We start from the raw sequence: 27,010 nt of genomic DNA, 5'->3' as shown, positions 1-27,010 counted from the left end.
CTGATTGGTGAGGAGGAGTGTCCTCACATGCCCACACACGCCCCACGAGCACGCTGGGATCTGTAAACACCGTAAACCCGGAAGAAGAATAATTACGAATTACGAGAATTTCTGAAGCCTTATGTGCCTCGCCTCATCTATACGCTCTTGCCAGTATCTGTCTGCGTTATCGGTGACAACAAGCCACAGCACCAAGACCAGCAACACTAACGACTCCATGTCCTCCATGTTTATTGTTTACTATCCGGGTCGTGAGACTACCGCTTAAAAGGCCACTGATGTCACTGTTTGCGCCGCCTAACGACATCACGTGACGTCCACCCACTTTCGCTAACTCCACCCAATGTGTCCACCCACTTCCAGCCAGCACGGTTCAGCGCGGTTGTAGTCGAAATGCAACTCCAACAGCCCCGCTCAGCTCGACTCAGCCCGACTCAGCACGGCACGGCTCAGCCCAACTCAGCCGCGTTGGTAGTGGAAAAGCGGCATTAGTCTTGGCTCTTATACAGTGTCACTATGACTATGTCTGTACGTCATGGTACTCAGGGTTAACGAAGAAGTACAAAGATAGACTTCAAGTTTCCCAAAACAAAATTATACAATTTCTTTTGGATGCACCGGCCAGAACACATGTTGGTGCTGTAGCGTTCAATCAGGTCAAAATGTTACCAGTCCAAATGCGCGGTACCCAACTCAAGCTGAACCTTGTATTCAAAATTATGCATAATATGGCCCCTAATTATTTATCAGATCAGTTCAGCTTGGTTCAAAATTTACACTCAGTGAATACAAGCTCAAGTGCTACCTCCCTGCAGATACCTCGTGTCAAATCATTTGGTAAATCATCATTTGTTTATACATCCATTAAAGCATTCAGTAATCTGCCATCTGACATAAGATCATGGAGGACATTAACTAGTTTTAAATTTGCTGTTAAGCGTCATTTTTTTTAGTGAATTGTATTGCCAGGAATTGAGCACTTTTATGTATTTTTAGATAATGTAGGTCCTTTTTCCGTTTTCCCTGTCATTTTTGTTATCTTATAGGTTTTTTCTATCATTATTTAGGTCTAGTCTATATTCTAAGTATATTATTTTTAAATATTTTTGCTATTTTTATTATTATTATTATTATTATTATTTACAATTTTTTTTCTTTTTCCTGTTAGTATTACTATTATTATTATATACAAACTTTTTCACCTGTAACCATGATTGCCACGTGACCAATAGGACCACATTGGAAATAAGCAATTTTTGCTTTCATGTGTTATCCTGGTTTTTAATTGTCATATTTACATGTATAGTGTTTGTATGATTATTATTTACTGAATAAACAAATCAAAAATCACGTCTTTTGACAACGTTGGCAGATGTTGGTCACTTTGATTTCCACTGTACGTTTTACTTCCGTCCTACGATGTCTCGCACAGGTCTCAGCGAATCTCGTTTACGGCCATCGCTTTGACATATGGACTGATATATTACATAATATATTTCAAACACTCATAACTTGCTATAGCAGCGACAAAATAGCTGTCAGAAATGCATTCCGATATTTAATAAAATGAGATAAATAGAATTTTGATAGTAAAAAATTGCCTTCAATTCTCCTTTAAGATAGGGTTATGCTTAAGGTTAGGGTTTGCTTGCACAACGTATGCGCAAAATAGTAACGGTAGAGTGGGGCCTGGTACCCTCTAAAGATATTGGCTGAGGTGAATCTGGAACCAAATGTTAGTAATAATACAAAGAAGTATGGGAGGCTTTGCAATGTTAACCTGGGTAGTGTAGTGGTAAACACTGGATTACAGATCAGGAGAGTGTGAACTCAAATCCTTGTGAGTACAATAAAAAGTTGTGGTTTGTTGAGAAGATACATCAAGAGATGGGAGTCTGGGTGATGAGGACCAGAGAGGGGAGGTTAATGGGTAGAAAGAGGGTGTGTAAGAGAAGATGATAATTTCCATTTTCTTCTTTTAATTTATTTTTAAAAAATTATTTCAACCCTGGGCAGCACGGTGTTGTAGTGGTTAGCGCTGTTGCCTCACAGCAAGAAGGTCCGGGTTCGAGCCCCGTGGCCGGCGAGGGCCTTTCTGTGCGGAGTTTGCATGTTCTCCACGTGGGTTTCCTCTGGGTGCTCCGGTTTCCCCCACAGTCCAAAGACATGCAGGTTAGGTTAACTGGTGACTCTAAATTGACTGTAGGTGTGAATGTGAGTGTGAATGGTTGTCTGTGTCTATGTGTCAGCCCTGTGATGACCTGGCGACTTGTCCAGGGTGTACCCTGCCTTTCGCCCGTAGTCAGCTGGGATAGGCTCCAGCTTGCCTGCGACCCTGTAGAAGGATAAAGCGGCTACAGATAATGAGATGAGATGAGATTTCAACCCTCCAAAAAAACCTTGCTCCTATTTTTTTATGACACCCCATAAAAAAAAAAATCCCTTTTCAGATAGTTGAATCGAGGTTGAATACACATTTGACCTAGGTAAAATGTGGTTCACCAATTCTACCAAGGTTGAATACAGGTTTAACCTAAGACCGGATTTAACCTGCAACATATATGCTCATTGGCCACTTTAATAGGAAATTGTTCTTGATTCTAACACTACGTTCACACTGCAGGCTGAAGTGACTCAAATCCGATCTTTTCGCCCATATGTGACCTGTATCCGATCTTTTATTGACAATATGAACGACACAGATCCGATTTTTTCAAATCCGACCCAGGCCGTTTGGATATGTGGTCCTAATTCCGATTCCTATCCGCTCTTTTCGTATGCGACTTCAGTCTGAACCGCCGGGTCGCATTCATCCAACTTACACGTCATCAGCAAGCCACAAACGTCACTATTCTGCGCTGAAGTAGGCGGCGGGTCTCTCAAAAAAAGTTACAACAACATGGCGCATGACATCAATGCGACTCCGCACCCACACATTCCTTTGAACGGAGGTTGCAGTCACTACCCCGCAGAACACCTGAGCCAAAACCCTTGCCCTCTTCCTTCTCAACCTCCTCCATAACATCAGGCTATTGTGCATGTTCCGGCTCCGTCGCAACAACTGCATCATCGCCAGGTACTCCATGCTGGCTACTGTCATACACAGGAAACTTTAGGTTACTTCCGTAAACACTGGCCATGCTCACTACGTGTGACGTCGTCGTATCCTGCAATGCGCATGCGGAACACTTTTAGGTCGCTTTTCGTTCATACTGAGGATCACATACAAGTCGCATATATTTGTTAATGTGAACGACCTCACAAAAAAATCGGATTTCACAAAAAAATCGGAATTGAGCATTAAGCCTTGCAGTGTGAACGTAGTGTAAGATTCCTGTTCTTGGCTGCAGGAGTCAAACCCAATGTGGTCTTCTGCTGTTGCAGGCTGACATGCTTTTCTGATCACCACGGTTGTAAAGAGTTGTTGAGAGTTGCTATATCCTTCCTGGCAGCTCAAACCAGTCTGGCCATTTTCTATCAAGACGTTTCCACCCACAGAACTGTCGCTCACTCTGTGTTTTTTGTTTTTCGCACCATTCTGTGTAAACTCTAGAGACTTTGTGTGTGAAAACCCCAGGAGATCAGCAGTTTCTGAAATACTCAAACCAGTCCATCTGGCTCAAACCAACACCCATGCCACAGTGACAGTCACACTTTGAGATCACAATTTTTCCCATTCTGATGTTTGACGTGAACATGAACTGAAGCTCTTGATTTGTATCTGCGTGATTTTATGCATTGTGCTGCTGCCAAGGGATCGGCTGATCAGAGAACTGCATAAAACAGCAGGCGGATGGGTGTTCCTAATAAAGTGGTCAGTGAGTTTGTGTGTGTCTGCTACAGGTTCAAGGTCACAGCAAGGTGAAATAGTTTTTCTTCAATAGATTGTTTCCTGTTTCGAAGTATATTTTATGGCTGTTTCAGGCCTATATTGGCGATGAAGTTGGTGTCAAGTTCTATTTGTTTTTATACGTGGAGACATGAAACAAAATAGCTTCTGCATCTGAGAAATTCCTTTTTGTCATCGTTTCACCCTTTCAGCTCTCTGTGAGCTTGACCTTATAAGGAGCATCATGGGTGTCACGAAATGCAAATGCGCCGTGGGAGGCATGTGAGTGCAAAGCACATGTGCATTACGGAAACCTGTGTAAACCTGACAGAGTTTACACACAACTTTGCTCAAAGGCTGATAAATTCGGCCCGTTGTTTTTCCTTAAAGGACATGGGACATGAAACATAAAAGCACGCTATATCAGTTTCTTTCCATGAAAAATATGAATTAATTGCATCAACAAATACAAAATCATCTATTAAATTCAGCAAAATCGTTATATTCGTGATGATTATATGGCATTTCTGCTCGACTTCCAATATGCATTTTTTGCAACCGGAAGAGCCGCTGTCACGTGATCATACGTCACAAAAACTTTCGGGCACAGCACAAGCGGGTAGATGAATGGAGAAGTGGATCACAAGAAAATTGTTTTTATAGTCTTTAAAGTACATTAGACATCATACATTGGACATCATGGTGTATTGTGCTGCTTATGGTTGCAATAATTCCAATGGGAAATGCCCTGGGGTAAGTTTTTTTGCATTCCCCAAGGACCCGAAGCTGAGGAGAGTGTGGGCTCACCTGCGCATGCGCAGTAGGCTTCGCGCATGCGCAGTAGGCTTGGTAGGACAACTTTACAGAACACCTGTTGAAAAAAACTTTGCACCTACTGTTTCCCACAAACTGTGTTCGGACCATTTCACTGAGGATTCTTTCAACATTAAGGCCCAATCCCAATTCTAATTTCTACCCCTACCCCTCCGCCTTCCCCTTGGCCCTTCCCCTTGAAACTGAGCTACAAGGGATAGGGCTTGAAATTCAACCCTTACGTATTGGGATAGCCCTTCAACGATCGCATACGTCATCGCGTACCTCCGTCAGCGTTTACGTTAGCAAAACGCGACCAAATGCGTCATTGGCTGCGACCAGCCGCTACAGTCAGAGGCAGAAATCTCTGCTGGCAGGGTGTGATTTGTTAACTAACACCACTGAATGGGATATCTTTGGCGCTTCGTGCACCACATCCGACAGAATGAGGTGTCAGAACACTCATGTAAACAATAAAAGCGAGAATAACAGAACAAAACGTACGCAGTAAAGCAACCGAAAACAATACTCACTCCCAAAGCTTTTTAGCAGCAGCTTGGATTTCAGAAATCGCTGCTCATTCTCAGCTCGAAAGCGAATCAAGCGGCGTGTTTCCTCTGGATAACAACTTAAAACACGTAAATAATGGAGAAAATACATTTATGACAATCTTTCGCCGCGGGAACCGCCATCTTTCTGAAATCCGCATGAAATCTCGCTGAAATCCGCATGGCATTGTGGGAAATCACTCAAACCCCTTCGTTCGGAGTCAGCTCCAGGAAAATCTCCGTTTGGAGGGGTACAGAAGCCCTACCCCTTCCCCTACCCCTCCGCGTTAACTGGGATTGGGATACCCCTACCCCTTCACGTGAACGCGCAAAATGGAGGGGAAGGGCCAAGGGGTTGGTCCAAGGGGTGAAATGGGATTCGGCCTAATACTCAGGTACTGAGCGATATTAATTCATGAAACAGGAAGCATAAGGATGAGAAAAAAAACAGTTCAAATCGGGAAGCCGCGCACACCTGCGCCAGGCTGCACAAATGCGCGCAGCTTCCCGACCCAAACCGCCTCTCTCTCATCCTTACACTTCATGCCTCATGCTCCATGAACCAACATCGCTATTTTTTTTTTTTTAAATCAGATCTGCGCGATTCAGCCGTGAAAAATGCGGCATCCGCCGAAAGGCGCGCTGTTTGCATCCCTGCACGGAGGCCAGGGGACAGGGCAGGAATATTTTTGTTGATATGAGTGATCCGGTGCGATTTCGCGACCCCCCTGTTGAAGACCTCTGCGCTAAGCGACTGAAAGCCGAGGTAAGGATTAGTATTATAATTTTGGGTGTAGCAATTATTGATTATCATAATTCTGACTCGTTTCGCCATTTTGAATGTTTTCATCTCGGACTCTGGAAGCATTGTATCTCAATCAATCTCGAAAAATATCAGCAAAAAAAAAAAAACTAGCTTGCAACGGACTTTAGCTAGATCTATGATGAACTTTCAATGTGTGATACAAAAATAATACTTCTTTCAACAGATCATTAGCCTTTGAGCAGAATTGTTTTTAACTTACCAGGAAGTGTTATCGAGCCGACCGCTTTCAGTTTCATGAGGGCTGAATGAACTCTCACTCTCAGAATCATCTGACCCGTCAGAGTAAAGACAAGATCCATGTTCATGTGAATTTCCAGCTATCGGTTCGAATTGATAGGGTCTAACTTCACATCTCTGTGAAACATCGGGAATGTCACTGTCGATGGTGTCCATTTCGGTAACCTGTTTACATTAGATTCCCAAGCGCTGGCTCCTTGGAAAGTTTTTGTTGCGTCACGGGTCACATGACCACCTAGCTCATTAACGAATCCTTGTTTTACGCTGATGTATAAAAAAACTTGAATAATGTGATGATTTTCACATTTTTGATGCCCTGCAGTGATTTAGATGGCATTTCTTATGTCCTTTATACATAATTATACCCAGGTAAAAATCCATGTCCCATATCCTTTAATATTGTACTTTTATGTCGTTTATTTTAACCCAGCTTAATAAAAAGGCCGTTTCTCAATAACGTGTACTAATACCAGTTTCTCCAAATCCTTCCATGTGTGTTACGCCACAAATTTTTCCATCACAGTGTCACACACCTGCTGCAGTACCAGACCTCTGGTTGAGAAATGAGAAATGCGACTGACACGGCTCAGTGTCATTGGATTCTGATTGGAAAGCGTAAAGCTCCAGTGTAACATTTGTTCCATCATGTCATCGTGCCGCTGCTTCCCCTTTTGATGGCATGAAGCTCCAGCCCCTGAGATTAAGAGTGTGGAGGAGTGATGAAAGAGTAGAAAAATTTTCAGGGAGCATCACCACGTGAGGAGAAAAAAAAGAGAAACATTTAGGATTTTTATTTTTCGGAGAGTTCGGTGACCCCCAGAGCTCAACATCTGAGAGCAATTTGTGTAGCAGCATATTTTGTTGAGCGAAGTGAGCGCTCCGCATGAATAAGCAAATTATTCTTTGAAGTACCCTCAGTACAGTAGCAGGGCAGAGATGAATTTCTGTCGCTCTAATCACAAAGCTTTCTCTCTCTCTCTCTCTCTCTCTCTCTCTCTCTCTTTCTCTCTCTCTCTCTCTCTCTCTCTCTCTTCTCTCTCTCTCTCTCTCTCCGAAGTTGGTTCAATCAGGCGAAATGTCCACGGTGCATGTTTTAATAAAGAATAAAGAGACTTTTTGTCTTTTATCAGACACTGTAACAAAAAAATGTTGTATTGTAAGGGGAGAAAATACATTTTTCAGCACATTAGCTTGCTTATTGTAGTTTTGCCACACTTCGGTTCATTTGTGCAGTCTTAAAAAAAAGGAATTTTTATGGAACTTTTATGGAAATTAAATCTGAAAATTTTGGAAAAGCAGTACAGAGCTGATGACTACAATTCTAGTGGAGTCACTTCAGTTTCATTCACTGCAGCTTAATTTGAGTACAGCTCATGATCATTGCACACTGAGCCACTCAGTTCAAACCCTCAACCAATTAGCTTCTGGGAATTGAGTACAATTTGTTATTTAGCTCATTGGAAATGGCTGCTACAGTACATTCTTCATTCTGTGTCTGGTACCAGTTTTTGACCAACATTGAACAGGTTTTTGAACCGATGCCCTTCAGGATTTTTTGAACCTTGGTGCCAGCTTGCGAACCAGCCCACGTTTTCACCAGGTTTGAGCAGAACCAGTATAATCAAGGATGTCTCGTCTCATCTCATCTCATTATCTGTAGCCGCTTTATCCTGTTCTACAGGGTTGCAGGCAAGCTGGAGCCTATCCCAGCTGACTACGGGCGAAAGGCGGGGTACACCCTGGACAAGTCACCAGGTCATCACAGGGCTGACACATAGACACAGACAACCATTCACACTCACATTCACACCTACAGTCAATTTAGAGTCACCAGTTAACCTAACCTGCATGTCTTTGGACTGTGGGGGAAACCGGGGCACCCGGAGGAAACCCACGCGGACACGGGGAGAACATGCAAACTCCGCACAGAAAGGCCCTCGCCGGCCACGGGGCTCGAACCCAGGACCTTCTTGCTGTGAGGCGACAGTGCTAACCACTACACCACCGTCAGTGTTGCCAGATTGGGCGGTTTCAAGTGCATTTTGGTGGGTTTTGAACATATTTTGGGCTGGAAAACGTCAGCAATATCTGGCAACACTGACCACCGTGCCACCCCAATCAAGGATGTGTCATGAAGAAATAATAATAATAATAAAAATTTTATTTGCCAGGTATGTGAACACACATGAGAAATTTAACTCCGGTTTCACTAAGCTCTCTTAGTACAAACAGATAAAAAGCGTGGACAAAAACAAAAAGCTATGTACATGTAGAAGGGTAAATATATGTATAGACAGCATAGTGCAAGGATGAATTAGTAAATATAATTATAAATATACAGTGTGCACAGAATGACGGTGTGAGTGTGCAGATATTTCACAGCTGATGTTATTGATATTTGAGTCCGGTTTTAGCTGTTCATCACAGAGACAGCCTGAGGGGAAAAAACTGTTTTTGTGTCTGGTTGTTTTTGCGTACAGTGTTCTGTAGCGTCTCCCAGAGGGGAGAAGTTTAAACAAGTTTAAACTATTGCTCACACAAGGGTGAGCAATGAGCACACACACATACCCAGAGCAGTGGGCAGCTATGCTACAGCGCCTGGGGAGCAGTTGGGGATTCGGTGCCTTGCTCAAGGGCACTTCAACCCAATCTCAGGCCATGGCTGCCCCATGTTAACCTAACAGCATGGGGGAAACCGGAGCACCCGGAGGAAACCCATGCAGACACGGGGAGAACATGCAAACTCCACACATGCCCCTTTTCCACCAAAGCAGTTCCAGGGCTGGTTCGGGGCCAGTGCTTAGTTTGGAACCGGGTTTTCTGTTTCCACTGACAAAGAACTGGCTCTGGGGCCAGAAAAACCGGTTCCAGGCTATCACCAACTCTCTGCTGGGCCAGAGGAAAGAACCGCTTACATCAGCGGGGGGGCGGAGTTGTTAAGACCAACAACAATAACAAGACCGCGAAAGATCGCCATTTTTAAGCGACGAGAAGCAGCAGCTGTACAAACGCGAAGTCATCCATTTTTATTATTGTTGCTGTTGTTGCTGCTGCTGCTTCTTCCGTGTTGTTTTTGCTTCGATATTCGCGCCAAGGTTTATGCAAACGTAGCGACGTAACTGACGTATACAACGACGTAACTGACGTATACAGCAATGTAACTGACGTGGCTTCCCTTAGCACCGCGAGCGATGGAAAAGCAAACTGGTTCTCAGCTGGCTCGCAAGTTGAGCGAGTTGTGAACCAGCACCAGCACTGGCCCCGAACCAGCCCTGGAACTGATTTGGTGGAAAAGGGGTAACAGAAATGCCCCAGTCGATCACTGGGCTCAAACTCAGAACCTTCTTGCTGTGAGGCGACAGTGCTAACCACTACACCATCTTGCCGCCCAAAAAAATGAATGGAGGGCATTGCGCAATTCACAATGAGAGTAAACAGTAGTAGCAAGATGGCGGCGTGCGCAGATTTACCTATGAGCTTTTGTTCTGTTATTGAAGATATTTGTTTCCAGTCCATTTTTTTTTCTGAAAATGTATCCTTTTCCACTGTGTTCTCCATTACTGCACTCCACTTCCTCTCCAAACTAATGACGCGCCCACTGATGTCATCACTGTTCATGCTGGAAAAACCAGCCATATTTTGGTTCCAGCTGGAAACCAACTTTTCATTTTCCAAACCAATTTATTTTTAGTCGAAATGCTCCGAATGATTCAAAATTTGGTGCACAAACAAGAACGGAACCCGTTCCCTGTTGGTCGAAAAGGGGTCTGAGTGAACTGATGGATTAATGGTCATGTGCCTTTTTACGTAGCATTAGCAACCCAACGGAAGTGTCAAGGTACTCCAGTAACAGAAGACACATGTATGATTCTTTAGTGAAGTCTGTAGGTGCAACAGACTTATCAAATCAGTCTCATGTAAAAAGGCATCAGTCTCATAAATTAATTAATCATTAATTCAAGTATCTAATAGTTTATAGCTAAACTAGTAAAATCAGTGGAATAACTTAGTGGTGATGTTGCTATAGTTTTAGTGAGTATTGTAGCTCTAATGTAATACGTTTACTCTAGATCTATAACATTCATATAACAACCAAATGGGCGAAGGCAGTTAGAATACTTGTTTGGCAGAGGTTGGCACTCAATGAATGTTGTAGCAATAGACAGGACACAGTTTATTCCAAAGATACCATTTATTGAAATAGCTGACATGAATTAGCAAACGAATACTGATCAGATAAGCAGCCAAGGAATAATTCAATATAAATGGTGATACAATGTTCACAGGTAATAATCAGTAGTGTATATGATGATAACTAAGCCACTAATGGTGATCAGAAGTAATAAGCTATATGCAAGTTTACAGTGTAGGGGCGAGTGGATGTTGAGATGTGAGAGGGAAATCACGTGTTTATGTGTCTGTGTGAGAGTGTGTTTGTGAGTGTGTGTGTGTGAGAGTATATGAATGGAATGCGCGAGCCTTGTGCTAGGCCTTGCCTAAAAGGGGATGGGCAACAAGGAGAGCGCACGAGGAAGAGATAGACAAAGGATCTGTAGTTTAAAAACTAGTCTCAGCTAGGCCTTAAACCCAACTTCTACTCAACCCTTAGCTCCTCCTGAAATCCCAATGTTGAGAAGTGTAGTGTGACAGAGGTATTTAAAAAGAGAGAGAGAAAGAGAGAGAACGCATGCACGATCTAACTAAATACAGATAGTAAACAAAGCAAATCAAACAACACGCGGTCTAAGACTGACTTTCACGTGAATCAAAATGCGTACATTTAAACCATGAATGAATTCAAATAAACAACACTCTTCGCATTAACTAGCCACAGCTAAGACTAACAATTGCCCAGATGCCAGCCTTACTTGAGATTGCTCTTGCTTGGCGACTGAAAGTGCGCCGTCTGTTATCCGAAGACAGCGCAGAGCGCAAGTCCAGGGAGAAAACAGTTCTGTTCCTTTTACTTTTACAGCTCGTCAGCTGAAGATCTTCGGTGTCCCGTCGGTCGTCCAGTGATCTGGAAGGAATCTTGTTTGTAGTTCGTTGACGTTGCGAAAGGGAAAAGGGATCCAGTCGCCTTTTCTCTTTAAAATACTGCGTGGGCTGCAGTAACTAACCGGTTCAGTTATTATTGCAACTATGCGAAGATCAAATACATTGAACTTTGGCTAAAGGTCCGGTATCAATAGCTCATTCTTTGTTCTCTGTTCTTTGTTCTTTAGCACAGATGCATGATGTCTCTTTCACACGTGGAAACCCACCACCAGAGAGAAGGAATTTTGATTCCGCCGCGGGTTTAAAGCACAATCGTGACGTCACTGTATTTGGTATCCGGTATCATCTCTGTATCCAATACCAGTACAGGGAGTCAGAAGAATGGGCAGAGATAGAACATGGTATTGAGTACAGGGATTGTTGTGTTCAATGCTGTATAGTGAAAGGGAGAAGATGGTTCATAAATGGTTACTATGGCTATGGCATGGCAATCCATCCCTACAAGTCTCTGCCAATGATCCATCCATACATTTAAAATCCAGTTCCTTTGTTTCCAGGAGTTGGTTGTCATGGTTTTAAGTCAAGCTCAATTTAAACTCCCTGGTGTTCCTAGATTCATATGTAGTCCTAATTAATACATTCTTTATCCCAGGCTGACATCCCTGTGCGTTACTGTAAGTAACCCTGACCCAAGCAATTTCTGTCTTGTCTTTCTTTAGCTTTTCGTGACACAGTGGGTATGCAGTGTGATTATAGGCGCAAGCTGGAAAAATACCCTTTGTCTTTTCTGATTTGTGACTACACACAATGTGGACTTGACTGAAAGACAGCAAGAAAACATTATCTGTTGCTACTTTGAGTATAATAGTGCATTCCATTTGAACTGGAAAGTCGAAATTTCTAGGTTCCCTGTCAGACCTGGAATGCCCAATGAAGTTAGATTTCTGATGCAGAAAGTCAGAAGACCCTCACTACCCCTGACCTCAAAATCCAAGCTGGCTGCCCTGTGCATTAAGACTACAAGTGTTAACAGGCAAAACAAACCTCGCCCAGCAGCACTTATTTTATACCTATATGTTGATAACGGTAATATTTCTCGATCGTCAGCTATCAGGGTATAGTCCTATGAAAATCCTTGACCTTGAGTTTGACATTTCAAAGTCATTCAAGATCAAAGGTCATGGCGGCAACTGAAAGCCCATATGGGAGTTCCTATATGTTGATAATGGTAAGCATCTGGCTATCATGAACCATTTTAAAGTTATAGCCCTTTGAAAACCCATGACCTTGAGTTTGACCTTTCAAGATCACTCAAGGTCAAATATCATGGTGCCAAATGAAAGCCCATATGGGAGATCCTATAAGTTGATAAGGGTAAATATCTGTCTACCGTCAACCATTTTCAAGTTACAGCCCTCTGAAAATCCTTAACCTTGAGTTTGACCTTTCAAGGTCCCTCAAGGTCACAGATCATGGTACCAAATGAAAGGCCGTATGGGAGTTCCTATATGCTCATAATAGTAAACATCTGCTTGTCAGCAACCGTTTTTGAGTTATAATGGAAAATGTCATTTTGACCGAAAGGTTGACCTTTCCGGTGACCTTGACCTTCACTTTGACCCGATTACCCCCAAAATTTAATCAGGTAATCTACAGATCACTGCCCACCTACTCTAAAATTTGAAGTCAATTGGTGCAACCGTCTAGATGCTAGATTGTTAACAGACAGACACAAACAAACAAACAAACCGCACTGATTACAATACCTGGTGCCGCTTACTCCGTCTCTGGCGAGGTAAAAAAGCTGTAGTAATATACAGTTTTAGCACTTCGTCTTATTTGTGTCTCATTAAATCAGTCATACACACAGTACTGTCCAACTTCTATCTGTGGACATGTTGCTACAGTGTTTGTATGTGCAAAATACCATATAATGTGTTGTGATCAAGTGGTATTGCTAGCAGTGGCTAACCTGGCTAGAACCGGTGTTGCTAACAATAGCTCATAATGGTGTCCATCTTGGTTTTCTGCCTTGTTGGACTGGAAAATGGCCAACTTGGGTGTGAGGTCATTTATATACATTTTATATAGTCTATGTATACATACATGCAAGCATACATAAATACAGACACATACTGTACATTTACATAGATATTTATTACAGAGACACAAGTGTTTTACTGGGAAATATACCACTCATGTTTTTCATACGAACTATATCCAGGACATTGAGGAACATATTTTCCAATATCTTCACTCGTGAGTATATTGGTGAATTGTTTTGATCAATTTGGGTACTTTTCGTTTGCGAATGTGTCTATATAATAAAAATAAAATCACATGTTGGCTTGAAGATATGAAGTTTATTTTCTCGTGTTGATAAATTCTTATTTTTTCATATGAAATACATCGCGGCTCTGAGTGACATATTTAAATAATATTGGCTGGCTTCGAGTGGTATATCAGATATATTCCATTCAGCTAGCATGGTATTGAACGAGTTGAAGACGAGTTCAGTATCATACTAGCTGAATGGAGTATATGTGATAGACTACGAAAAAAGTCAGCCATTATTATTATTATTATTACTTTTATTACCTATGGTCATGAGCTTTGGGTAATGACCGAAAGAACAAGATCGCGGATACAAGCGGCCGAAATGAGTTTCCTTTGCAGGGTGGCTGGGCACTCCCTTAGAGATAGGGTGAGAAGCACAGTCACTTGGGAGGAGCTCGGAGTAGAGCCGCTGCTCCTCCACATCGAGAGGAATCAGCTGAGGTGGCTCGTGCATCTTTTTTGGATGCCTCCTGGACGCCTCCCTGGGGAGGTGTTCCAGGCATGTCCCCTCGGGAGGAGGCCCCGGGGAAGACCCAGGACACGCTGGAGGGACTATGTCTCTCGGCTGGCCTGGGAATGCCTCAGTGTTCTTCCCGAGGAGCTGGCCAAGGTGTCTGGGGAAAGGGAAGTTTGGGCTTCCATGCTTAGACTGCTGCCTCCGCGACCCGGCCCCGGATAAAGCGGAAGACGACGAGACGAGATTATTATTATTATACATACACACTCTCTTCATATCAGCATTCTCGAAGGCGGCTGCTAAGTTACCCGCGACTCGGTGCTGTTAGCGCAACAGTCCAGTTAGCTTCCAGCCGGTGTAGCAGTAGCATTAGCAAAGGCCAACGCTAGCTTACCTGCGACTCGGTGCTGTTAGCGCAGCAGTCTAATTACCTTCCAGCCGGCGTAGTGTTAGTGAAGGCCAACACAAACGCAGTCGAGTCAAATATTATTATTATTTTCCCTGTGTAATTTGCTTAGTTACTTTTAAAATCAACATCGACAGCTACACACAACAGAGCGACCCGGCAGCCAAAATTCTCTCAAAATCTTCCACTTTTAACAAAGCAAACCTGGTAACCATTTTTGTTTACAAATTGTCACTGTCGCTCGCTAACTCGGAAGTTTTACGTCTCCGATGTATGACGTCGTGTTGTCTTGACAACATGCAATATTATAACAGTATTGCACGCTCATTCTCCATTGGGGAGAGTAGTGTAATACACATAGGATAAGCGATATGATAACAATATTGCATGCCATCAATAAACCCACTCGAAGGGAATAGAACACATTTTTATTCCATGGAAAAAGTGGCCCGTACGTATAATAATTTCCGATATTTCACTCCCAGTGTTTTTCCACTGACTAGACGTGCGTTGTCAAAATGGCAAGCTGGTTCAAAATTAAGATTCTTTTAAAGCACTAGGGTTAAATTAGTTTAGTTTGAAGTCTTTTCAATTTTATAACTGCTGTATTGTTAAGCGTGAAGACACCGTCAGGAGGACTGCTACCCGATCCCACTGTACTGTGTGCAATGACAGGAAAGGAATCTAGCTATCTAGCTAACTAGCTTCTCACGACTGAAGTAATTAGAACGCACCATAACAAAGGACTTTCTGAATGAAACTGAATTAAAATGCTGGACACAGTGGTTGATGCACACACACACAAAAAAAAGAAACAAAGACATGAAATATGTTATTTTACTGCTGCAAAAAAAGTCCTCGTTTTTATTGCTAGTCCAATCCCAGACCCATGCATTGTTTCAAATTGTTTAAGGGTATGAATTAAAAAGGGCAGGCACGTTTACCTGGAGAAATGGAATTTGAAATAAATGAGCTTCATTCTCAGAAGGGGAGAGAAAAAAAAATCGGCGAATAAAGTGGGGCAATAGAGGGACAGGAGCTTTTTATGGAAATGAGTGTGTGGCTGAAATTAACAGAGCCCTAGGGGTGAATGGATAATGAGCTGTGCACATGATCGGAGCTGCAGGGAAAGACAGGTTAACGTAACAAAACATCCGTCCATGCTCAGCCATGTGGGAGCTTCATCAGGATTTCCAGTTTGACACATGTGCCCATGTGCCCGTAGGTTTAATTGTGTGACTGGAATGAAAACAAAGGCACCAGTAACGCTGCACTGACTGCAGCACCTGTGGATTTCTTAAAAGGATGAACGTGTATGTGAAAATAAACAGGTTTTGTGTGGTGTGTGTGTGTGTGTGTGGTCTCAGTGGTGTGTGGGTTTTTAGTGTTTGAGTGTCTCTGTGAGTTGAATTGTCTTGTCATTTATTTGTAATGAGATAAGCAACAGATGATTGACTGTGCTTGAGCAGCTGTGACCAAACTAAGATTAATGTCCTCTGAGAGAGAGAGAGAGAGAGAGAGAGAGAGAGAGATTGGGGATAGTGACTGTAGACTATCACTTTCTGTTCAATTCAAATAAGCTATCTAGATAGATATCATAAGAGCCATCAGGAGATGACACGTCCCCCCGGCCCCTACATGAAACCCCGCTCCAAATTTTCCTAAGTTGAATTGGTTCCCATGGAAATATGGAAAAAAAATAAAAATCACAGAAATCCCAAAACGTCAAAAGGCACTACTCTTCTAGTCACTTAACGTAACTGTCAGTTTTGGTGAAAAAAATTCCTAATAGTTTTTGAATTATGCTCCAGAAACTAAAACGTTTACAGACGGACAGACAGACGGACGGAGCAATAGCATTATATGCCGAGGGGGGATAATATTCTAAATAACCATCTTGAATCTCTTCTCAGCTGTTAGCTCAACATTTGAAATCCAGAAGTTCTGAATTAAATCTGCGGAAACCTGTGGCATCATCAATTAATCAGCCGTGATTCGTAAAACCAGTTTCTTAGAAAAGCCGATGTCCGTCCATGAAGGTGTCTGTGCTTTAAAAACCCTGATTAGATTTGTTTCATGTTTCTTGCAGAGATGGGAGATTGGGTGTGGATGGTCCTGCTCTCGGTGTGTGTCTCCTCCTTTTCCAGTGAGGGGACAGTTCTGGAGTTTTCCACCCTCACACACATCAACAATGTAGTGCAGGACCCTGCAACGGGCCGAGTTTACCTGGGTGCAGTCAATGCCATTTACCAGCTGGACGCGTTCCTCAAGCTGGAAGCGAAAGCAGAGACGGGGCCTAAGAAAGATGCTCGAAGCTGCACGCCCCCTGTGAGCACCTCCACGTGCATGTCTGCGGACCTGAAAGACACGAACAATGTCAACAAGCTCCTTTTGGTGCACTCTGCCAACAGATCTTTGATTGCGTGTGGGAGCGTGTACCGAGGGATCTGCTCGCTGCTGAACCTCAGCAATGTGAATCAGCAGATCTACTACAGTGACAGTAAAGGAGAGAGGACGTACGCTGCCAGCATCGAGGACAGCGTTTCGGTCGTCGGTATCATGGCCACATTCCAGTTCAAGGATGACCCGGAGAAAAAGCCATTCAGCGTCTTTCTGGTTGGGAAGGGTTACGGCAGTCAGGAGGACAACCCAAAGCTCATCACTACACGCATCTTGGAGAACTACAAAGATTGGGTTGTGTTCGAGAGCATCGTGGAGGCCTCTGCGGTCCAGGCCATACCTTTTGCACCCAAGTACCAGCACCAATTCCGCTTTGTCTTTAAAGACTCCGGCTTTGTGTATTTCCTCTTCTCACGCACTCAGGGTGGGACTGACAACAAGAACTTCACATTCGTATCCCGTCTGTGTGAGAAAGACGAAGGTTATTACTCTTACACCGAGCTGCAGCTGAACTGCAGCGCAAACGGCGTCCACTATAACAAAGTCCAGGCTGCATATGTGACCGAGCCAGGAAAGGAGCTAGCTCGCGCCATGCTGGATTCTGGTTCATACGGAACCATTACGGTCTGGGATAAAGTGCTGTATATAGTGGCTACTCCAGATGGTGAAAACGCAACGGACTCGGCTCTTTGCATGTATCCGTTAAAGCGTATTAATGAGAGGGTGGAGGACATCCTCAGTGCCTGCTACACCGACTACGGAAAGATTGGAGGAAGACCAGCTGTTTACAGCCCTTATACATCCAGTGCAAGCAATCCATGTGCCCATCGACATAGTGTAAGTACTACAGTGATGACTTGGACAGTGAACCTGGGTGTCTTTCTCACCTGGCAGAGTTTACTTTCAACTCAATCTTGAATGACTTGATACCGAAAATACCAATCCATAGTGATCATTCGAACATTAAAATCAGTTGCTACATATATTATATTGGGACTTTGCTCTGCTGGGAACTTGTGCTCGAGTAAAATAATTGACAGTAAAAGGACATCTATGTAATCATTATGGATATGAAAGCATACGAATTAAATAGATGTGTTCCAAGTAGATACAGATATGAATATCCATCCCTCCATCCATTATCTGTAGCCGCTTATCCTGTGCAGGGTCGTAGGCGAGCTGGAGTCTATCCCAGCTGACTACGGGCGAAAGGCGGGGTACACCCTGGACAAGTCGCCAGGTCATCACAGGGCTGACACATAGACACAGACAACCATTCACACTCACATTCACACCTACGGTCAATTTAGAGTCACCAGTTAACCTAACCTGCATGTCTTTGGACTGTGGGGGAAACCGGAGCACCCGGAGGAAACCCACGCGGACACGGGGAGAACATGCAAACTCCACAAGGCCCTTGCCGGCCACGGGGCTCGAACCCGGACCTTCTTGTTGTGAGGCGACAGCGCTAACCACTACACCACCGTGCCGCCCCAGATATGAATAGCATACAAAAAAAAAACATCACGAGTGAGAAGTTTCATGACGAAGCAAGCAAGGTTTTCAGATATGATGTGCAAATACAGATTACGTTCATTAACATGAATGTGCGGCAATCCTTAATTGCTACCTGGTCCGAACTGTTCGAGCCCGAATTTGCAGACCATGCTGACAGCGCTGGCATTTTCTGTCTCTTGGATTCCTTCCAGTGTCTTTTTCCCTACCATACTGATAGGGTTCTTATTTAAAGGTGACATATTATAACCCTTTTCCAGAAGTTGACACAGTTCCCTGAGGTCTTGTCGAAATGTCTGTGACATGCTTTAGTCAAAATACCACGAGGATAAATCACCACAGCTCACTTCTCACGCTGTCTAAACGGCCCCGTTCAAAATGGCCGATTTGAGCGCCTGTCTCTTTAAATGATAATGAGCAACTACTCCTAAAAAAAAACCCAATCAGGTAGTACTTTCCTCATGAATATTTATTTGCAAAGGCAGTTCTCCAGCCCTGAGTGGAGATACTCAAATGAGGGGGCGGTATTATTCTAATGAGGCCCTTGTGACATAGGAAGCGGAGCCGAATCTGAACGGTTTGTCGGAGCACGTTTCCTGAAATAGGCAGCGCAAAAGAAACTGACTGGGTGTCGTATTTCAGAGTTTGTCGGTCAGTAGGCACTCCAGAGACCCAAATGTGTGTACAAGCAGTGAAAAAGAGAGTTCTCATCTCATCTCATTATCTCTAGCCACTTTATCCTTCTACAGGGTCGCAAGCAAGCTGGAGCCTATCCCAGCTGACTACGGGCGAAAGGCGGGGTACACCCTGGACAAGTCGCCAGGTCATCACAGGGCTGACACATAGACACAGACAACCATTCACACTCACATTCACACCTACGGTCAATTTAGAGTTACCAGTTAACCTAACCTGCATGTCTTTGGACTGTGGGGGAAACCGGAGCACCCGGAGGAAACCCACGCGGACACGGGGAGAACATGCAAACTCCACACAGAAAGGCCCTCGCCGGCCCCGGGGCTCGAACCCAGGACCTTCTTGCTGTGAGGCGACAGCGCTAACCACTACACCACCGTGCCGCCCGAAAAAGAGAGTTTTTCATAATAATTCCCCTTTAATTCAAAGAAACATTACTTTTTTTTTTTTTTTTGCGATGCTCACTTTAATTTAAATGCAAATCCAGACACAGATATGAATATTGACTTATTCCACGAGTAAAGATATAACCCTTGTCCTGTCTTCAGGTTTTCAGCAGGTTCATCAGAAGTTTTTTTTTTTTTTCAAGTATATCTTTTGAATTTTGCTCCATTGTAGAAGGAGATCGTGGACCAAAACAGGTGTGGAGCCGAGTTCCTCCGTTCTCCGCTGGCCAGCACGCCAGAGTTCGCCCTGCAGGCAGAGCCATTCTTCACCAAACGGGCTCGAGGTCATCTGACTGCTGTGGCTATTGCTGTGGAAAATGACCACACTATTGCCTTTGTAGGCAACACCATAGGAGAGGTATTGAAGGTAGGTGTTATAGAGCTGAAGCAAAAAAAAAAGTGAGAAGCAATGGTGCTGTTGAAGTTGTAGCTTGGCGAGAATGCATGTTGTGGGCTTGAATGTGAGTGGAGGTTAACTGGTTATATAAGAAGTAAAAATGGAAAGAAAAGTGACAACAGTGTTTCAGGCATTCAGAGATGCCAGATATAAGAAGAAGTTAGGAAGTTTTTCTTATGTAATGCAAAGAATTGCAGGGCTGGATACTAACCGAGACCTCCTTTTTTTCTTCTGTAGAAATTTGAAATAATTGTCTGCCAAACTGATCTGCTTTTATGGAACATGACATATTTATCCGATAATTGTGTAATGCCAGAAATATAAAATGGTGCGTATGAGGCACCTTCAGGTTGTCTTGGATAAAAAAGATCTTGACTTCCATTGCATGTCCCGTTGCCTGAGACACACTGTGACTATAGACGGAGGAGAATTGTTTTTAGATCATGAGTCAGTAGTCACATTCATCCGCTCCTTTCGGTAATGTCGAGAAACCTCCTACATGGATTCTTCATTAGGGTTGGAACTCTGTCAGATTAAACAGGAGGGAGAAGACTATATTGGAAAAAACATGGTGTCTTGCTTTCACTCAGCCTGGCCGTACTGATAGCGTGACTCCGAAGGAGAAGGAGAAGAAGTACAGTTATTTTTGGTGTTTTAGAGCAGGATCCTGGCATTTCTGGTCATTAACTGGCTCGTAGACTATTCGTTTAGGGATGACATTGTGACAGGTATGTCTCAAACACACGAGACACTCTGTGTGGGTTTTGGCTACAGGTTGACAGATTTCTCTTGTCCCATGCTGCACTATATAATTGCAATCTGCTCCATGTCTATTGTTCTCCACCCACGCAGGTTCATTTGTCAAGTAAACCAGAGGTGTACAACAGGGTTCCTGGGGACACCATGGGCGAACACGTGAATAAGAATCTTTTCTTTGACAAGACCCAGAGTCACATATACATCACGACGGAGAAAAAGGTGCCTGCACTAAAGTCATTTATCAAGGCTTTAAATCTGTTTCTGTTTGCCAACGAGTTCATTTCTTTGCCCAGGGGTAATGTTTAATGTTGCAGAAATGTGCTCTAATGTCTTTTGTGTGTGCGCATGTGTGTGTTTGTGTGTACACTGCCTACTAATGTGGCAGGTATGGTTTTATAATGATATCCAAACAAAGAGGCTTAGCTTAAAATAAATCCGTCTTTCTCACTATTTCTTACTGGGTATATAGATCACTAAGGTGCCAGTGCAATCGTGCCACCAGAAGATTGACTGCAAGTCCTGCGTGTCCCAGAAAGACCCATACTGTGGCTGGTGTGTCCTGGAGGGCAGGTGAAGATTATGAATCATCTCTGTTCATGATTAAATGTCACATCTAATGCCGAATGCAAAAAATTTTATGCTGCTCAAACATAAATTGGAAAAATAGCCAGGCGGATATACATGGATACATGTTGTGGATTATGTAGGTCTGGTCTTAGATCAAGACTTAAATCTAGGCACGTAATGAGATCGTACAGCGATACATCTCGATACAAATTTATGACTGTTTGAATCGATTCAATAAAAAAAAAAAAAATTTGTGATTATCATCTCTTAGTTTTTCCTAGCTGTAACCGCACTGTTTAGATGGCAGAGGGTGGAATAACATACAACAGAGGGAATACACATGATGTCACCCTAGGTGGAAGTAACACAGCTCTAATGCTGTGAAAACACACAAAAACAGATCTAAAATGGGAAAGAGCTGTTGTGTGATTGATTGTACAAATAGATTTACCAAGAAATCAGAGCTCTGTTTTTAGAGCCTGATGAAAGCTAAAGAAAAGCGAAGCAAATGGAGGAAGTACAAATGTTTATAAAAGTTTGTTAAGAAAAGGCCTATTTGTTATTAACTTTTTTCATTTTTATTAATAATAATAGGAATTGGCTGTGTTTTACTCCAAGCCTTAAAAAATGTGGCTAAATAATTAGTGTTGGTTATTAAGAAAAGGCAACAAAAGATTTTTTTTTAACAAAAGGAACATTTAAGTTGATAAAGAATAGGAAAATACAGTGGTGCTTGAAAGTTTGTGAACCCTTTAGAATTTCCTATATTTCTGCATAAATATGACCTAAAACATCATCAGATTTTCACACAAGTCCGAAAAGTAGATAAAGAGAACCCAGTTAAACAAATGAGACAAAAATATTATACTTAGTCATTTATTTATTGAGGAAAATGATCCAATATTACACATCTGTGAGTGGCAAAAGTATGTGAACCTTTGCTTTCAGTATCTGGTGTGATCCCCCTTGTGCAGCAATAACTGCAACTAAACGTTTCCGGTAGCTGTTGATCAGTCCTGCACACCGGCTTGGAGGGATTTTAGCCCATTCCTCCATACAGAACAGCTTCAACTCTGGGATGTTGGTGGGTTTCCTCACATGAACTGCTCACTTCAGGTCCTTCCACAACATTTCGATTGGATTAAGGTCAGGACTTTGACTTGGCCATTCCAAAACATTACTTTCATTCTTCTTTAACCATTCTTTGGTAGAATGACTTGTGTGCTTAGGGTCGTTGTTTTACTGCATGACCCACCTTCTCTTGAAATTCAGTTCATGGACAGATGTCCTGACATTTTCCTTTAGAATTCGCTGGTATAATTCAGAATTCACTGTTCCATCAATAATGGCAAGCCGTCCTGGCCCAGATGCAGCAAAACAGGCCCAAACCATGATACTACCACCAACATGTTTCACAGATGGGATAAAGTTCTTATGCTGCAATGCAGTGTTTTCCTTTCTCCAAACATAACACTTCTCATTTAAACCAAAAAGTTCTATTTTGGTCTCATCTGTACACAAAATACTTTTCCAGTAGCCTTCTGGCTTGTCCGTGTGACCTTTAGCAAACTGCAGACAAACAGCAACATTCTTTTTGGAGAGCAGTGGCTTTCTCCTTGCAACCCTGCCATGCACACCATTGTTGTTCAATGTTCTCCTGATGGTGAACTCATGAATATTAACATTAGCCAATGTGAGAGAGGCCTTCAGTTGCTTAGAAGTTACCCTGGGGTCCTTTGTGACCTCGCCAACTATTACACACCTTGCTCTTGGAGTGATCTTTGTTGGTCAACCACTCCTGGGGAGGGTAACAATGGTCTTGAATTTCCTCCATTTGTATACAATCTGTCTGACTGTGGATTGGTGGAGTCCAAACTCTTTAGCGATGGTTTGTAACCTTTTCCAACCTGATGAGCATCAACAATGCTTTTTCTGAGGTCCTCAGAAATCTCCTTTGTTCGTGCTGTGATACACTTCCACAAACATGTGTTGTGAAGATCAGACTTTGATAGATCCCTGTTCTTTAAATAAAACAGGGTGCCCACTCACACCTGATTGTCATCCCATTGATTGAAAACACCTGACTCTAATTTCACTTTCAAATTAACTGCTAATCCTAGAGGTTCACATACTTTTGCCACTCACAGATATGTAATATTGGATAATTTTTCTCAATAAATAAATGACCAAGTATAATATTTTTGTGTCATTTGTTTAACTTGGTTCTCTTTATCTACTTTTAGGACTTGTGTGAAAATCTGATGATGTTTTAGGTCATATTTATGCAGAAATATAGAAAATTCTAAAGGGTTCACAAACTTTCAAGCACCACTGTAGATGTTGCGGGAGGGGGGGTGTTGGGAAAAGAATTTTCTTCATTTCAAATTTTTCAAAAATATCATAGGAAAATCGAATTATGAACCCAATATAGTGAATCAAATCGAATGGTGAATTGGGTGAATTGTTACACACGTACTAGGTAGTCAGCTAAGGTGTATACTTCCGTCACCATGTGAGCTTACCTTTTGACTGTTTCGTAATTTACCTATTACTGAATACTGAAAATATATAAAACTCAGTGCAAAGCATAGTCTGTCACGTACAGAGCCTGGTAACTCTGTAGTGCTCAAATTTCCATGGTGACTTGTAGACTGAGATCTGCGTGTCCTTTGCCCATGCTGTAGGTGTACCAGGAGGTCGGAGTGCAGTCGAGCTGAAGAGAAGAATGGGTGGCTTTGGAGTCCCAGACAGCAGTGTGTTAAAATAGTTTCTTTTCATCCTCCCAACCTCAGCTGCAGGAGATCCCAGCAGGTAACTGTGCAGGTGTCAGAGATGTAATTACCGCACTTATTTTTAAACTTCCTTTCTCAAACAATCATTATAAAAGCTGAGCATGCTCATCCACCGTGAGTGCGAGGCCACTGCACAATGAAACCATATGGTGGATGTACAGAATGACTGTAATGCATGCGAACGCATCTTTCGAATCTGAGCTAGCAGAACAATAACTATTGTGTTTACTCAGTGCTTTATTATTACAGCCACTGACAAAGATTTTTATTATTTTATGCAATTGTACTTTAGTTGAGTGGAAATAATCCTGGATCGAGCATAGTTTACATTGATCCCTATAACATGCATTCCATTTACTCATATATTCTAGCGTCCTTTATTAGATACATTATCTGCATTTTTTTCTGATGCTTGTACAAAGCAAGCATGTTTTAAACTTATTACCACATAGATAGCTCTTATTTTCAAGCGTTTTTGTTGGCTCAGGCAGAGAATTCCCATTTAAGCAACAGCTGAAATGTAATTTCTGGCTTTTCTGTAGTAAAATGAAGCAGGCTCTAGTGCGCTGTTCCTCTGCACGTAATTTGTACAACCGATCAGTATGAATATCTTCAAAAACTGATTAATGAGGTGCTATATCTGCATCCATACAGTAAATAATATATCTTCACTGTAGGGTCGTGCAGCTCCATCACTGAGGCTGATGCAATACACATCTCGATCTGATACATTAGTAGTTTCTTCATATGTCTCCTTAATGCGATTATGATATGATTCACCACTACAGCGATGCAGTGCAATTCGACACGATTCGACGCAATATGATGCAATGCAAAAGAATATGATGCTATGCAATTTAATATTTCTCCTCCATGATAATCCTTCCTGTGATTTGAAGAGGACGGTCCAGCACAAGATGAAATCCCATTGGCATTGTGGCGCCACAGGGACTTTTATTTTGATATCTTTTTGGAGCCGCGGTGAGCAAGCCACCATGACTGAGTCTCCCATTCTCACACCTTGTACTCGTGTATGATTCACCCGGAAACGCCTCCAACTCACGCGAGACTTGGCCGAGAGACTTGGTGAGAATTGGCCAGTGGAAGCAGTGGAGATGGGAGAGCGTGCTTGGGAAACAGTTTAGAGAGGAGGAATCAATCTAAATATAAAATTGTTGGTCACATTTCTAAAGGAGACCGTCAATGACGGTGTAGCTCACTCTGGCCCCGTCTAGCCCAGAAGGAACGATCTAAAGTGGGCCAATAAATGTTGCAAGCTATATACACTACAGACAAGCTACTGTATACTGTATATAGAGGCTATATACACTAGGGTGCATCAGTTGCCCTCACTTTCATAAAATCTGATGCATTTTTGTTTGGGTGTTCCTTTTCACCAATAAAGACATCCTGTAAAATTTTTGACCATATTCAGAAGTCTAATGGTGGCACCATGAGGTTCATTTTTTGCCAAAAAACGCTTATTTTATGTTTTCGCGTAAGGTTTGAATCACAATGTTGGACTCCATTTATTGATTTCTTGTGACCCCGGAGATCATGTTAAGAACCTTTGCAAGGGATTGAGAAGCATTAAAGTAGTTGAACAATGATTCAATGAACAGCTAAAACTCAAACTGTGCTTGATAATATATTTAGAATATGTACTAAAAATGTGGATCTAAGATATTTGGTATACTCTATAAGGTGCCATAATGTTTCGTGAAAAGTGATCGAAATTTTGTCATAAAAGTCATAAAATAGCATCTTTTTCCATAACTTTGAGCTCCTGGTGCCACCATTAAACTTTTGAATTTTGTCAAAATATTTCACCCAGTGTGTTTTCTTACCAAAAGGAACATAAAAACAAAAAAGCATCATGATCGGAGGAACTTTTCATTTTTAGGGGGCAACTGATGCACCCTAATATACACCCTAGGGGCAGCTACCTATTTGCCAGAAAGAATCCAAAATGGCGAGGAATTGACCGAAAAGAAGCGATTTTTGTTGAACTGTTCATTAAGGCTTAATTAGTCCATAACTTCATTAATAATTGTAATGAAGCAAATCTGGGTAGAAGTTGTATGCATGCTAGGTACCCCTACCTTCATACCAGAAAGAATAAAAATCAGTGAAGCAGTGAGGGAGAAGAAGCGATTTGCGTGGAAACTGCTCATTAGGGCTTAATTACCCCATATCTTCATTACCTCACCTGTGATGGAGTAAGCGGGGTGAGGTATTGTAATCAGTGTGGTTTGTTTGTCTGTTTGTTTGTTTGTGTGTCTGTCTTTTAACAATCTAGCGTCTAGATGGTTACACCAATTGACTTCAAATTTTCAGGGTAGGTGGACAGTGGTTGATAGATTACATGATTAAATTTTGGGGGTAATCGGCTCAAGGTGCAGGTCAAGATCACTGGAAAGGTCAACCTTTTGGTCAAAATAACATATTTTCCATTATAACTCAAAAACAGTTGCCGATAGACAGATCTTTACTATTATGAGCATATAGGAACTCCCATATGGCCTTTCATTTGGCACCATGATCTTTGACCTTGAGTGACCTTGAAAGGTCAAACTCAAGGTCACGGATTTTCAAAGGGCTATAACTTTAAAATGGTTCATGATAGCCAGATGCTTACCATTATCAACATATAAGAAGTCCCATATGGGCTTTCAGTTGCCGCCATGACCTTTGACATTGAATGGCTTTGAAATGTCAAACTCAAGGTCATGGATTTTCATAGGACTATACCCTGATAGCTGATGATCGAGAAATATTACCGTTCTCAACATATAGGTATAAAATAAGTGCTGCTGGGCGAGGTTTGTTTTGCCTGGCAACACTTGTTATTAATTGCAATGATGAAAATTTGGATAGAAGCTATATGCACCCCAGGCAGACCTACCTTCCTGCCAAAAAGAATAAACATCGGTGAAGAATTGAGAGAGAAGAAGCGAGTTTCGTGAAACGTGGACGACGCTGGATGG

At 42.5% G+C, this 27,010-nt stretch overlaps 1 protein-coding gene across 7 annotated transcripts in view; it reads left to right on the top strand.

Annotated features, from left to right (window-relative positions):
- Positions 1-27,010, top strand: part of plxnb2b (plexin b2b) — a 380,397-nt gene that overhangs the window by 270,574 nt on the left and 82,813 nt on the right. For all 7 annotated transcript variants that reach the window (XM_060914419.1, XM_060914420.1, XM_060914424.1 and 4 more), the window contains 5 exons: positions 16,541-17,688; positions 19,681-19,875; positions 20,758-20,883; positions 21,134-21,234; positions 23,916-24,042. In XM_060914419.1, coding sequence (XP_060770402.1) covers positions 16,543-17,688; positions 19,681-19,875; positions 20,758-20,883; positions 21,134-21,234; positions 23,916-24,042 — 1,695 coding nt within the window. In that variant the 5' untranslated portion in view covers positions 16,541-16,542. The remainder of the gene's footprint in view (positions 1-16,540; positions 17,689-19,680; positions 19,876-20,757; positions 20,884-21,133; positions 21,235-23,915; positions 24,043-27,010) is intronic.

The sequence above is a fragment of the Neoarius graeffei genome, chromosome 2 (assembly GCF_027579695.1).
Source record: "Neoarius graeffei isolate fNeoGra1 chromosome 2, fNeoGra1.pri, whole genome shotgun sequence".
NCBI lineage: Eukaryota > Metazoa > Chordata > Actinopteri > Siluriformes > Ariidae > Neoarius > Neoarius graeffei.
Note: the sequence above shows the minus strand (reverse complement) of the source record. Positions and strands in the feature narration are given on the sequence as shown.